This window comes from Misgurnus anguillicaudatus, chromosome 1 (assembly GCF_027580225.2).
Source record: "Misgurnus anguillicaudatus chromosome 1, ASM2758022v2, whole genome shotgun sequence".
Taxonomy (NCBI): domain Eukaryota; kingdom Metazoa; phylum Chordata; class Actinopteri; order Cypriniformes; family Cobitidae; genus Misgurnus; species Misgurnus anguillicaudatus.
In genome coordinates, this window is record NC_073337.2 from 18,034,964 (window position 1) to 18,050,957 (window position 15,994).

Here is a 15,994-nt window from a genome sequence, read left to right on the forward strand (position 1 = left end):
TTATTAGTTGCTAATATCATGAAGTCACTGCAAGTGTTTGGACATGTTAAGGGCTCATGTTATTTTTGGATCCTTTTCTTATATATATTTTTTCATGGTAGATACTGTGGTGATATATATATAGAAAATATATTATATTATATTATATATTTTATTTTATTTTATTTTATTTTATTTTATTTTAGTCTGCGTACAGTATGAGCAATAGTAATGGTGTTTCTTGGAAGAACCCCTAATATACGAATGGAGCAGATGGCTCCATTTATTTTATTTTATTTTATTTTATTTTATTTTATTTTATTTTATTTTTCCAGTCTTATGATCCATCAAGTAAAAACAAACTAAGTCTGTATGCTTAGAAAAACAATTGCACACACGATATCATTCACATAAAAAAAATGGTGCAGGACTAAAGTTTAATATTTTTATTATACTTTTTCCAAACCCCTACTACTGCGTACAGTATGAGCAATAGTAATGGTGTTGCTTGGAAGAACCGCTAATATACGAATGGAGCAGATGGCTCCATTTATTTATTCATTTATTTTATTTTATTTTATTTTATTTATGTGTTTATTTATTTACTTATTTATTTATTTATTTTTCCAGTCTTATGATCCACCAAGTAAAAAAAAAAAACTAAGTCTGTATGCTTAGAAAAACAATTGCACACACAATATCATTCATATAAAAAAATGGTGCAGGACTAAAGTTTAATATTTTTATTATACTTTTTCCAAACCCCTATTACTGAGTACAGTACAGTATGAGCAATAGTAATGGTGTTGCTTGGAAGAACCGCTAATATATGAATGAAGCAGCTGGCTCCATTTATTTATTTTATTTTATTATTTTATTTTATTTTATTTTATTATTTTATTTTATTTTATTTTATTTTAGTCTGCGTACAGTATGAGCAATAGTAATGGTGTTTCTTGGAAGAACCCCTAATATACGAATGGAGCAGATGGCTCCATTTATTTATTTTATTTTATTTTATTTTATTATTTTATTTTATTTTATTTTATTTTATTTTATTTTATTTTATTTTATTTTATTTATTTTTCCAGTCTTATGATCCATCTAGTAAAAACAAACTAAGTCTGTATGCTTAGAAAAACAATTGCACACACACGATATCATTCACATAAAAAATGGTGCAGGACTAAAGTTTAATATTTTTATTATACTTTTTCCAAACCCCTACTACTGCGTACAGTATGAGCAATAGTAATGGTGTTGCTTGGAAGAACCGCTAATATACGAATGGAGCAGATGGCTCCATTTATTTATTCATTTATTTTATTTTATTATTTTATTTTATTTATGTGTTTATTTATTTATTTATTTACTTATTTATTTTTCCAGTCTTATGATCCACCAAGTAAAAAAAAAACTAAGTCTGTATGCTTAGAAAAACAATTGCACACACAATATCATTCATATAAAAAAATGGTGCACGACTAAAGTTTAATATTTTTATTATACTTTTTCCAAACCCCTATTACTGAGTACAGTACAGTATGAGCAATAGTAATGGTGTTGCTTGGAAGAACCGCTAATATATGAATGAAGCAGCTGGCTCCATTTATTTATTTTATTATTTTATTTTATTTTATTTTATTTTTATTTTGTATTTTTTTTTTGTATTTTTTTTCCAGTCTTATGATCCACCAAGTAAAAACAAACTAAGTCTATATGCTTAGAAAAACAATTGCACACACGATATCATTAACATAAAAAAATGGTGTACGACTAAAATTTAATATTTTTATTATACTTTTTTCAAACCCCATACTACTGCGTACAGTATGAGCAATAGTAATGGTGTTGCTTGGAAGACCCGCTAATATACGAACATTTATTTTATTTATTTATTTACTTATTTTATTTTATTTTATTTTATTTTATTTTATTTATTTTCCAGTCTTATGATCCACCAAGTAAAAAACAAACTAAGTCTGTATGCTTAGAGAAACAATTGCACACACGATATCATTCGGTGCACGACTAAAGTTTAATATTTGTATTATACTTTTTCCAAACCCCTACTACTGGGTACAGTATGAGCAATAGCAATGGTGTTGCTTGGAAGAACCACTAATATATGAATGGAGCAGATGGCGCATGCTTAAATCAGAGTGATGGGTTTAGCTGTACATAGATTAAAAGAGCACAAAGTAAGAGACAGAGTTGGATCGACATAAAGCATCGCCTGTAATGAGTCCCTCTGGAACCTTCTGCTCACTCCACCCTCCGACACCGCAGCGCACAGAGAGCAAGTGCACAGGGATCATGTTTATCTTCCCAATTACAGCTGCTAATTGGTCAGGGAGTCAGAGGCCGGTGAAATACTAACCATAAAACACAGACCAGTAAACGCTTAGGATCATTCAGAAGAGCTATAAAATATACGAGCTGCTACTATAATAACCTGTGTTGAGCAAAAGCTACTTGGTCTGAGAACAAAATTGAGGAGAGAGGGGAAGGAGGATGAGAGAGGGGAGGGGTAACTTCCTAACGCCAAATTTTAAGTAACAGAGACTGATGTGACATCCAATCTGGATGGGTTGGATGCATTTGTCTGGGGGCTGAGGCTCAGTCTGGGGACCTTCTGCACAGCTGATCCTTGTCTACAGAAGAATGATTATAACCAGACAAAAACATCATGCTCCTCTAAGCAGTCCCTGCACTTTTAATGCACATTAGGGTGGGAACAAATAATAGTGAATGTCTTCCGATCGGTTAGCAGTACCAAAAACGTAAAAGTTTTCGTAGGTTTCTTGAGGTTGCTGGACACGCTTACTTCCTTTCACCATCTGTTTCTTTCTCACGTGTCGCAGAAAAGCTTCCATTAAAATGAATGAGATTGCGTCGCTCTGCCACTCCTAGTCCGCTGGTGGTGTGCACATCCTCGTGCAAACCTGTACATTTTTAGTACGGAGCATTATATCAGATTTTAGATTTAATTGCTTATAAATGTGACAAGAAAAATCCAAACTGATCGGATCACTGTACCTGGGCCTGTTGTGTTCATATGGGCAGTCATTGGCTAAAACGCAACACAAAACTGCAATCAGGTCCCTCAAACACTGAATCTCATTCATCACATGGTGTCAACTTTTGTGCTATTGTTGTTATAAATTTTAAAGATGTTTGTAAATGAAGGTTGCACACCGGTCTGTTATTGTGACGACATCTCCAAGCTCCTAAAAATGACACGGCACAATGCAAAACGTGATTGGTCATTCATATGGCCTCTTGGGCTGTCCCTTTGCCATATCTCATCAATTAAGCATGAAAAAAACGTTTTCCTGATGAGGTTTTATGGTTAAATTTTATACCGTAATTATCCACTAGATGGCACACTTACCCAATTTATAAAATACAAAGCAAGAAAAATAAAGAAGCAATTATTTTTTTATTTTACACGTTTATGTTTAAATAATCATTCTGAATCTGATCTCTAACAACATTTCTTCACAAAAATGCAATTTTTTTTTTTTTGAAGAAAAATACCCATATTTAACAGAGAAAAAATATAGATAGGATGAAATGTTTTTTTTCCCCATTTTGTCTGTTTGTTTGAAAGCAGAGGGTCTGTTTTTTTTATTTGATATATTTGTATTTTTATATATTTTTAGAAGAAAATTTTCCTGGAAGGAAACTTTTGTAAAAATCAAAAAATACTGGCGGGCAACTTTTCAAAAAAAGGCTGGCGGTGAATGAGTTAATAAATCACTTCATTTAGAATTGCTTCTCTGAATTTATGGGTCCTGTTATCCAGTGACACCGCGAAGTAGACCAACAATGAAACTAATTTGGTTTCCCAACATTTTGCCAACACTGCACTGTTTTACGGAAAGTGCAGCACATTTATTTAAATCTTATCAGAACTTCTTACTTTTTTAAACGAGTTTTCCCATCAAACCTTCAAACTAAAAAGACTCGATGCTGTCAGGTCTGTGAATGTGCCTCTTTCAAATATTACAGGAAGCGTCTGTGAACACCTTTATCCACCTTTCAATCTTGACATACTGTCACAGGGATTTGGAACTGATATTTATTCATATGATTAATGACATTAAGTCTCACCTGTCCTCCCCTTGCATCTCTTTGACCCCTTTTTGGATGACCTCTCGAGCAGGCGTCAGCTCAGGGGCGCGACCCACATTACGGGAATAAAGGTCCACGTTCCGAGAATAAAGACCTCCGTCTGTATGATACCTTAAATATTAAAAAAGGGAAAATTAGTAGCAAACAGTGATGCTATGGCTATGGAAGAGCAGGGACCTTTTTTGGCGCCTTGTGGGCTGGGTGGCAAAACCAAATTGGATGATTTATGGAGATCTCGGAAATGCACTTATTTATTGCACATTGACTGCCTGCTGAAGACCAATTGTGTTGTAAGTTACTTTCCTACCGCCACAATCCACTACTATCTGTATGTGCGTGAAGTCTCCTCACCTGTTATAAGATAGGTGCTGTGTGGGAACTATAGGTCAAGTTAATAAAGTAAGTAAATCATTGCCTTAAACGCATTTTAAATGCACCATGCTATATAGTTATATGCTATATTAAGATTTAAACTCAGGTCCATAGTGATTTAATTGCGAGTTTTCCTTTATTAAACCATTTAAACATGCCACACTGTTGCTTTTTCATTCTTTTAATGTATTCATGCGTAATTTTAATGTTAATTGTGGTTAATTAAATTACAATGTAAACCTATTATATATCAATTAGACAATACAGCTGGCAGCAGCTTGCATTATATGCATACAGTCTAGTACAGGGTTAGATTACATGCTTAAGGTTTATTGTTAAATAGACTAGTTTAATTACCTTAATATACTGAAAAAAAGACTTTTCTTTCACGGTGTGGATAGGTTTTATACAGGGAGTTATAAACATGTCATGGGTAAGCGAACACAAAATACATTAGTGCTCCTATAATCAGTGTCATAATTTAGTTAAAGGTATTGTGGAGGATTTTCTATTTCCGGGTGGATCATCAAGACTATTGGTCCTCCTAGTTGTCAATCAAGAGTGTTGTGCAATTGCGTTTTTTAAAAAAAGTGGAGAAGGCGGTTCTTTTCTAAAATTCGAGAAAATCCTCCGCTATACCTTTAATTGCTTTTTAAGTCAGATGTATTGCGTGCGGTTTTGACAGTGTAAGAGCTGATATTTCCATCACTAATAAACAGATTGTTCAGGAGCAAGTGTCAATAAATCAGCTCCTGTATGTGTTGTATACACTTCAACCTATTTGTCTCCCTGTCTATACATCAGGATAAAGGAAGCAAGAACAAAAGCAGTAGCGCATCACTCATTGACCCCGAGTTATTTCTTTGTCTAAGAATGCATTGGAAGAATATGATTGAACTTTTTAATTTTGAACCTTTATCAAAATGCATAATTTTGCCATCAAAAAAGTATACTTGGTGAACAATAAAAAATATATATATATACAACCACACCTATAATAAATACATACTTCGCTTATACATACTTATAAAGCCATATAAAGGCAATAACATCAGTAATTCATCAATAGGGTTAAAATGTCCTAATTAAAATGATTTCTTTGTCTCTTACCCACTGATGTCATCTGCGTGCACATTCTTCGCAAGTATTTCTCCATCACTCCCATATCCGGTAACGTCCACCTCTGGCCCCGCCTCCGCGATCCCGCCCTTCTCTCCCGGCTCTGATCCTCTTACCCCTGAGGCGGTCGCTCTCCTCAGGGGGGCAGTGTATAACAACCTTGAGGGGTCACCATAGCGACCAGTGGTGCCAGCAGTGGATCTAGGCGGGGCATAGCTAGGTGCATCACCGGCTTGCAGACGGGGACTCGACGATTGGCCGAGACGCCAAGCCATGGCTGAGGAGCGACTGGAGAGGGCGGGAAGGCCACGCCCATTCACTTCTGTAGTTACTGTGGTGTCGAATGTTGTCTCTAGGGTACTAGAAAAGAGGAAAGAATAAAAAAGAAGATGATTAGATAAAAGAAGCTACAGAGGGGACTGCTTTTGGGAAATTAGATCAATATCCTGCTTTTAAAACAGCTGATGTGCCATTTTAAGACTACACCTGCGCCAAGGTGAACCGTTTACTTGACAGTTTGAGGACCCTGCAATGCAGCAATCTTTTAGAAGTAAAGTTTAGATGGAAAAATATCTTGTCTTTATGCCAACTTTCTTATATCAGCTCAGATTTATGCTGATCAGATTTATCGAAGACACAAATATGATGGTTACATCATTTTTAATAATTCAAAGAAATCAACAAACTCCATGTATTAGATTGGTGTGAGGTCACTATTTGCAGAAAATCTTTACCTTTACCTTAAAATTGTATTGAATTGCATAGTCCACCATATTATAATCGGTTATATGTTGACAGAAGTGTAAGTTTTGCTCAAACTATCATTTCTCCACATTTCTCCTTCATTTTCTTATCCGCAACACACATGTCTATATTAAACGGCGTCTCCCTCCACAGCATGTCTTCTGTCTATGTTGTTATAAGTGTTCAGTGTGGTGTGAAGGACCCAGCTGAAGCAGAAAGATTGTCAGTGCAACTGTGCACGATGGCTGATGTTCATGAAACACAAGCTATTTTGATTGTGTCATGTTTAATCCACTTCACCAATCAGCAGTCCATCGACAAGCATGTTACTGACACTGTGACTTCAACCTGACCTTTATGAGGTACTAAAGCTATCTCTGTTTGTGTGAGGGTGTATGTGTGTATTGATCTGAGCGTGTTCACATGTCAGACGCTTGATGATGTGTGAATGTGTGAGAGAATACATGCTCAGATACAGATGCCCATACTGACACACCCCATGCACAAAAGAAAGACAACCAGGTCTGGCAACAGCGCTCTCTGGTGGAGAAACAATCATGTAATAATAATACAGGAAGCATTAAATGTACATATTAACACTTAAGAGACCAAGGAGGGGGTCAATTTTGAGTGTCTTAACAAATGTCTCATCAGCACCAAGGCAATGTTGTCATGGTTACAGTGCTAGTATATTAATATTCTTACAATACAGCGTATGCAAAACACCAATAATTTGAGATTGTTGTGCCTGTTAGGCATGCAAGTTGGTTAACAAAATCTTATAAAGAGACTTTACATGGATATATTTGGCAAACACGTTTATCCGAAGCTACTTCTATGCTGTAAAAGAAATACTCCACTTTTTTGAAAATATGCTCATTTTCCAGTTCTCATAGAGTTAAACAATTGAGTTTTACCGTTTTGGAATCCATTCAGACAATCCCCGGTTCTGGCGCTAGCACTTTTAGCATAGCTGAGCATAATCCATTGAATCTGATTAGAGCATAAGCATCGCGTTCAAAAAAAGAGTTTCGATATTTTTCCTATTTAAACTCTCCTGTAGTTACATTGTGTACTGAGAACGATGTAAAATTAAAAGTTGAGATATGGCTAGGAAATATACTCTCTTCCGCCGTAATAATCAATGACTTTGCTGCCGTAACGTGTGTGCAACAGGTACAATGAAATTACGCAGTACCTGAAAATAGTCCCCTTGATAACTTTCAATAGCTGAGGACACTGCGTAATATAATTGTGCCTGCTGCAAACAGGGTATGGCAAAAGTGGATATAATTCAACTTAAAAATATTAGTTGACACAACAAATTTTATTTATCAAACTTCTTTGAGTTGACTAACATTTTTAAGTTAAATTAATGCAACCAGGTAACTTACCTTTTTACGGAGCCCCTGAGGGAACATGAAACTATCGCGTGCGCACGTGAAACTATCGCGTGCGCACGTGAAACTATCGCAATTAGTTTTGCATAAAACTTTCGCTTGCGCGAAACCTTCATGTGCAGAATTTTTTTTTAAGTTTAGTTTCGTGTGCACATGTGAAACTTTTGCGCGCGCACGCAAAAGTTTCGCGTGAGCACGCAAAACTAAATAAAAAAAAATTATTCTGCACATGAAGGTTTCACGTGAGCACATGAAACTTAACCTTTAGATTTTTTTGCTCCAATCTTAGGGCTCTGTACTTTTTTAAGTTGAACCAACAAATCTTTTTTACAGTGTAGTACATTCAAGGTTTACATTATATCATTATGTGTGTTCCTTAGAGATCGAACCCATGACCTTTATCATGCTAACACATCACTGTAACCAGTTAAGCTACAGGAACAGCATTTGCTTCCAAAAAAAAAAATGCATAGCCAAGGTGGTAATGCCATTACACTGTGAGTGTGCATTATTTTCAATTAATTCAAAGGACCGTAGTCAATTATTCCACTTATACCACAGACATTGCTTTGGTGATTATTTAAGACATTTGACAGGTTAGGTGAGCATTTATTGAACATAATCCATACCCATGGAATTTCTCAACCAATCATAATACCGTAAAGCATTCAACAGCCCCATGGTATAAAACTTTTTATTGAACAGTCCAGGGGTCCCACCTTAAAATAGCTTCCGCATCTATTGTTATCCTGTTTTGCTGTGACATATTTGAAAGGGCGGCCACCAGCATTGGATGTGCCCAGGGCTGCAAAAATATCATGTATGTGTGCGTATGTTCTTATTGTAAAATACACTAAAGAGTTGTGACTCAGCACCAACAGTACATTCATTTAGCATTGCATATGCTGGTGCCAATATGTAGGGAAAGTATGGATAAAATTGACTGAGCAATGTGCAAACAAATAACCAACAAAACTTTGAACAAAAAGGTCTTCTGAGTGGGTGGTACAGACAGAAGTGTTTATAATTTCCCTTGGCACATCTTTAGATAGTGTGCCAACACATGGTGGCTGTGATAAAGTTGTATTCATAATTGTATTGGTCTAAATATATTGCTGTTTGTGTGCAATTACAGTGACATTAAGAATCTGAGTGCTAAACAATCTATTATTAATGTCTTTTCATATAAATTAAATGTATTGGCTAAGTTTAATGTGTTCATATATTCTGTTATACAGGATCTAATGTTCCTATAACTTAATTGGTAGACAAATGCCATGGGTTCGATCCCAGCAAACATGATAATAAAACTGATAATGAATGCACTGCCTGTTACTTTGGATAAAAGTGTCTGCCAAATGCATAAATGTAATGTAACGAATTCATCTCCAAAACTACCCGCTGGACCGGTCTCCTGTGCTTATCATCTTCTCTGATGTCACTCCTCATGACAGCTGCCAATTCCGCTATATTCTTCTCAACAAGCTTGTCTCTTAGCAACATACTACAGCTATCGGGAAAGAGTACGACTGCGGGATTTTTCTGAATCTGCTATCCTGGTCTCTTCGCCTCTCTTGAATGGCCGGGAAGCTAATGGCTTGATGAAACTCACCTTACAAAATTATGCTGCAGAAGCCATCAATGAAAACAAGGTCATGTCAACATCCACCGAAGGTATTGAATTACAGAACTAATACAGAAAGATGATGTTTCAAGGTGTATTTTAAAAAATTAAGTGTATTGGGATGACACCCGACAAGGTATAGACATGATGTAATGAGGGTGTAACTAAGTGTGCTGAAAATGAGATCAAGTATGTAAGTGATGGGGGATAGAGACAGATCAATTGGATTTATGGAAGACGAACCTTCTTTACTGAGTGCATTGACACACACATAATATAAAGTACATAGGACATTATTAGCCATTAAAACTTTTAACAATGATGTCAAATGTTCAAGAAATGTACAATATTTCTAGATTACCAGTCAAAAAGGTGCATATTGGTACCTCAAAGGTACACATTAACGGTGCATACTGGTTCCTCAAAGGTACATATCTGTACCAAAATGGTACATATTAGGAGTTTTTTAAAAAGTGATAGCTTTTGTATCTTTTCTGAGAGTGTAGGTGCAAATTAAGAGATGTTTGAAAAAAAAACTTTATTTATTTAAACGTTTCATCAAAATTGTTATTTAGGTTATGGGGCTGGACACACCAAAACTTTTAAACACGGCTGAAAACCCCTTGAGGACGCTGTTTTTCAGCCGAGCGCTTTGGTAGCTCTGATAGTTGAGCTGTGAGCCGGTTGGTTGCTGTGGCAATGTCCCGCCCCTCCTCCACTGTGATTGGATGGCCGTGTGAGAACTGACATTGACGAGCGGAGCTTTTCACCCAAAGTTGAATCTCTTTCAACTCTCGATGCTCAGCGGCGGTTTTCAGCGCGGAAAAAAATAACATATATGGAAACATAACATAAGCATTTCTCTAGCGGTCTCAGAATTTTGGACCCCAAAAACAAATGTGACCCAACTTTAAAACAAAAACTTTCACACCTGCATATAGTTTACATATATTTACATGATTAATCTTTTTATAGCATTCAGCATTGTGTACAAAACCTCTTGCGATGCTTGGCCTCAAAACCTCGAGCCATTGTTTATTGTTGTCTAAGATGCTTGCTTGACCTTGAAAATGTCACACTCATAGACGGAGAAGATTTAGGGTGCGTCTCGTTTCTCTGTCTTACCCCTTCCCCTTACCCCTTCACCTCGGTTTTGCGCGTTCATGTGAGGCGAAGTGGTGTCTCAATTCTCTGTTTGATCAAGGGCTAGGGCCAAGGCGTAGGGATACATAGCCCTTGAAACGAAGTGTGATAAGGAGCACACTTGAAAGAGAGGGGTAAACGTTAATGTAGGAATATCTCAGGAGAGCCGGCATCAAGACGTTTTATTGATGGACGTCGAACTGTCAAGAAGTCACACAAATGAAAGTAACGTTATTTTCTGCAATTTAATTGAGATTATATTATGACACTCACGTTTTATGATACTTTTAATAAAATGTTCAAGCGGTTTTAATTGTAATGTTTTTGTTTTGAATCGCTAGTTAAGGCGCTAGCTAGCAGCTAAGTTATGCGCTATTTGTGGAGCTCCGCTCAGGCAATCGATACCACAACCTGAGACAACGGCATCTTCTTTGTTTGTCAACGCTTGTCTGTTTACATAGCAGCCAGTTAGCAGCAAGGGAAGGTGACGCAAACGGTAATCGAGTGGTGTCTCATTTTTTAGACGAACGATCTGTCTTACCCCTTTCCCTTTACTCGGTTTCGAGGGGCAAAGGGGAAGACGAAGACAAAGGGGAAGGGGTAAGACAGAGAAATGAGATTAGCCCTCATTCTTTAATGCCAATCAATACAATTTTTAAGCTCTGGGAAGCTCCAAAGCAGAAACACATGGCCAGATCAATTCAGCTATATTGCATCCACATCAGTATAGTACACGTGTGTAAAGAAGATCCTCTATATACAATTCACAAGGAAGGGTGGAAACCTGTTCTTACAGAAAAAACTTAACTACTTTACGAGGCGATTTTGTTTGAAATCATACAATGTCAGTTATAACCAATAATAAGCCTCACACCTAAACCCAATGTCACTAGTGTAAAAGCAGATCACACTAAAACATATCTCAGGAAAAGACAGGTTGACTTCCTGATGTCACAATGCACTGTTTATGTGATTTAAAGATATGTCATAGCTCTGTCTCTATAGTATTTCAATCTATACAAGCTCATCTTATATTATAAGACAATGAATCCTGCTGAATAATTGCATTTAGGCAGTCACAATGATTCATTGTTTTTCCTCGTCTTCATTTATTGCAAGCATAGCCAGACGACTGCATGTCAACAATATATATCTGAACATTATAAACTCTATATGAAAAAGGTTGCAGTTTTTTGATTCATTGGCTCTTTACTGGTTAGCTTTATGGTGAGGGAGTGTGTGTGTAAGGAAGTGTCTAACACCTTTTTGGCTCCTGTGAGAAGCAATGTGCAGGAAAAAAGCCAAGCATTGATTTCCAAGGAAGATGCTCCCCGTGAGGATGGGTGAGAGAGAGACAGAGAGAAAGTAAGAGAGAGAGAGAAGCGAGAGCCATCTGTCATGTCAGAACTCTGTCTCTGAACCATTTTCCTGTGAAATTACATTCACATTGTGACTGAGATAAAGAGAGAGTGGCAAAATAGGTCATTCTAGAGCCGGACAAATGTGCGGACATGATAATGGATGTGCCTGTGTGGATTTTTGTCAGTAGGTGTTTATTATTTTGAAGCTAAATGGTTTTAATAACTGATTAGTGTTCGTGTAGCAGTAGAGGTCGAATACTGGTGAACGAAAAGTGATAAAATGTATAGCTTGCATGCACTGTAAGTCACTTTGGATAAAAGCGTCTGCCAAATGCATGAATGTAAATTAAGTTAAGAAAGTTTTAAAGCAATTTTCTTCACAGTGACTTGAGCGCAACTTTGCTTGCAAATATGTTGGTGAAGTGAGGGTACAGATTTGTGAATGCCAATGTAAGTTGTCTTTAAAGAAATTAAATAAGAAAAAAAGAAGTGCAGCTGTCACTGTTTTTGCCAAGTTCATTGCGGGAGCTAAAATTAAATTGTTTGTTTTTTTCTGTTTTGGAACTAGTGAACGTTTTTTCTGCCAGAGCATTTACAATATCTTACTTAACTTATTTTCTTTATTTTAAATATATTTTGTTTTAAGTTAAATGAGTTTGTTATTTTAACTTTATTTTATAATTTATAGCAATTTTTTACTATTAAAGAAAGTTGTAATTAATTGTAAACCATCTGATGCTAAAATAACCAGCACTGCAACACACTAAAGTATGTTGTGTGTTGTTAACTAGTCCCCAGCAGCATTACGACTAAACAGATGCAGTCAGGCTCACCTGTGGCTAATTTGCGTCCCACGTAAACTAGACATGGTCTCTTCAAGATTCTGTCTTAGATCTGCGATGTTCTTCACCGTACGCATCCTTCTGGTCTCTGGATCTTCCCCTGGGGGATTGAAAGAGAAAACATATTATTGACCCTGTTATCACCGCCAAGTCACTTGCTAGTTCATAGTCTGGAAGAACGGACTCGACATGCAAATCATTCAAACATGCTGCGGTTAGCGGTTAGTAAGCAGAGGATGTCTGCTCTTGCATGTCAACTCAGATGCCGAAGTTACAGCTTGCTGTGCAGCTGATGGGATAAAGGGACAGATTACACGGTCATCACTTTTCCACGGAGCAGGGAGTAATCCGTGCGTTATGACACCGCATTCCAACCCTTAAACCCAGCTTAAAGTTTGGCTGGAGCATGATCTGCTCTGTCAAATTCGAATGGACTGTGAGATGTCCTAATATAGAGTATTTTCATCCTCACCTTCTGGATAGGATTGAAATAAACTCTGCGACTCTGCTGTCGTGATTCTTTTGCCAACTTTTAAACCTTTAAAAAGTTTTTTAAAGCTAAGATGAAACCTATATATTTTATATACAGCTTCCTTGCGCTTTAAATATGATGCATAATGCAGCACACAAATGATGTAAATGTTTACCAGTGAATAAATTGCAGACGGACACCCTTCGAAATGAAACTGAGCTTGTAAACTGTCAAAAAAAATGGTCAAAAAGTGGTCCAAAGCTGTCACTGGGGCAGTGCCTGTTTAAGAAAGTCATAATATACACCACATAGGTAAAGATATGTGTTACCATTGGTACCAATATGTACCTTTGAGGTATTAATATGCCCTCTTTAGGTGTACTTTTTGAAAGGGTACTGCCCCAGTGACATCTAGAGACCATTTTTCTGACAGTGTATAACCTAAATCTGTTTCATGGGTGGGGCCACAAGAATCTTGGAACTGAAAAATAGGTTGTGGAGGCTCTTATGTAATTAAGTACTTGTTTTCCAGGGCATTAAACTCATTAAGACACTCAAAGACACTAAATCAGGCTGATGATGGCGGTAGGGGGTTCAACAGTTTCCACATCACATCAAATGCTTTTTGTTCTAATCTCATCTTGCTGTACCAACTTCATATCATCCCAATGTCTAGAATGTAATAAGCTATGAAATAGCAATAAAAACAAAATGTTGCTTATATATTGATTAATTATGTTGTTCTCCAAATGATATTGCATGTCTAGGTATTCATGCGATCAAAATGACCCTATTAATTTCTTTAATACGTACATGCAGTTCACTTAAAATATTAAAGTTACTATAAATGGGCTACTAATGTTGATTCATGTTCATCATATCTATCAAGCACTTGTGTTTTGATTTGATCTCAAACTAATAGTGATTTTACATATTTGAGCTTCTAAATGTTATTTTAAGATGGGTCATTATCAGCTAAGAATTTAGCTAAGACATTAGTATTATAAATATAAGAGTGTTTTCCCAGGTGGTTTGTTTTTCAGGAGAATAACACGGATCGCATTAGCATTCACACCTTGAAGCATTACTAACAGCTCTTCACACTTGTCAGACACATCACATCGTGTCAAACCTGTATAATGAAAATCACCTTTATCTGTTCTGGTAACAGGAGAGCCTGACATTTTTACACATAGACTAGTGAAACAAGGTATAAACTGGGCTATTAAAGGTGTACTGTGTGATTAAATTTTTTTAAGGATCAGAAATGCAATATAATATACATAACTATATTATCACTGGTGTATAAAGATCTTAAATTATGAAATGTTGTTTTTTATTACCTTTAATCTACATACAATGTGGGTCCCTTACAGTCGCTATTTTGCGCCGCCATGTTTCTACATTAGCCATAAATAGACAAACTGCTCTACAGAGCGCGTTTTGTCACTACGTTGTCTCAGACGGCAGCTACCGTAACTTTTGTATGTACTTCAAAAGGGAGGGGTGAGCGGTGGACTGAGCAATTGGCAGATCGCAACCTCAACGCTAGATGCCGCTAAAATCTACACAGTGCACCTTTAAGTTATTGGATTAACAGTTTTTACCCTTTTTTAGACTTGTTTTGAAGAAGGGATCAGAATATCTTGGAGACTTGGGCAATTTCATTGCCAGCAAGTGGTGTGGGCACTTTGAATGTCCTTTCAGCTATAGGGTACCATATAGTATCCTCACTTAAAGGGACACTCCACTTAAAAAAAAAAATGCTCATTTTCCAGCTCCCCTAGAGTTAAGTATTAGATTTTTTACCGTTTTAGAATCCATTCAATCGATCTCCAGGTCTGGTGGTACCACTTTTAGCATAGCTTAGCATAATCCATTGAATCTGATTAGACCATTAGCATCGCACTAAAAAAACCAAAGAGTTTCAATACTTTTCCTTTTTAAAACTTAACTCTTCTGTAGTTACATCGTGTACTAAGACAGACAGAAAATTAAAGTTGCGATTTTCTAGGCAGATATAGCAAGGAACTATACTCTCTTTCTGGCGTAATAATCAAGGACGTTGCTGCCGTAAAATGGCTGCAGGAGGCGCAATGATATTACGCAGCAGCTGAAAATAGTCCCCTTAGTAACTTTCAATATCAGGGGACTACTTACGGGCACTACGTAATATCATTGCGCCTTCTGCAGCCATGTTACGCAATACACAAGTGAGTCTAAGTGGAAGATCTCAAGAGGGTTAAAGACGTAAGAAGAACACAATCATTTAGCTTGACAGTGTCATGCCAGAACAACCATTCATAGCCAGACTGCACTGGTGAGACACATTTCAGTACATCATATCTCCCATATCCAACAGATATCCTGTATCAGACCAATTACACGAATGCATTGCTTCAGGACACATACAAAGACACTGCGACCCTCTTATACCCATAAGGCTTTGCTTTATGTGCTTGTAATGGACTGGAAGATTCAACCAATCAGTGCCACTGAAAACACACGCGCACACAAACACATATACACACAGCACTTATATTGCCACAGCAGGTCCACTTATATTATCTCTGCAAGTGAATCCATACAGCACAAAGTGTGCAAGAGTCTCCAAGTCACATATTTGATGACCAAGTGGGCTCTGGGTAGCATAACAGCACTTCTTGGCCTCTGGGTGTGCAGACACAAATTTGTAAGAACCACTTCAGCCTGTCACCAGTGGATAAGGGTGCGAGGACACCGCTGGCTCTGTCAAATCAGACGACAGCTGAGAGTTTGCAAATTTAACCTCATCATCCCAT

The 15,994-nt window shown here is 36.9% G+C and overlaps 1 protein-coding gene across 1 annotated transcript in view; it reads right to left on the minus strand.

The window, feature by feature from the left end:
- Positions 1-15,994, minus strand: part of nav3 (neuron navigator 3) — a 164,713-nt gene that overhangs the window by 45,002 nt on the left and 103,717 nt on the right. Inside the window, exons 10-12 of the mRNA XM_073867495.1 lie at positions 12,713-12,821; positions 5,599-5,967; positions 4,096-4,227 (exon numbers count right to left, since the gene is read on the minus strand). Of these exons, the coding sequence (XP_073723596.1) occupies positions 4,096-4,227; positions 5,599-5,967; positions 12,713-12,821 (610 nt within the window). The remainder of the gene's footprint in view (positions 1-4,095; positions 4,228-5,598; positions 5,968-12,712; positions 12,822-15,994) is intronic.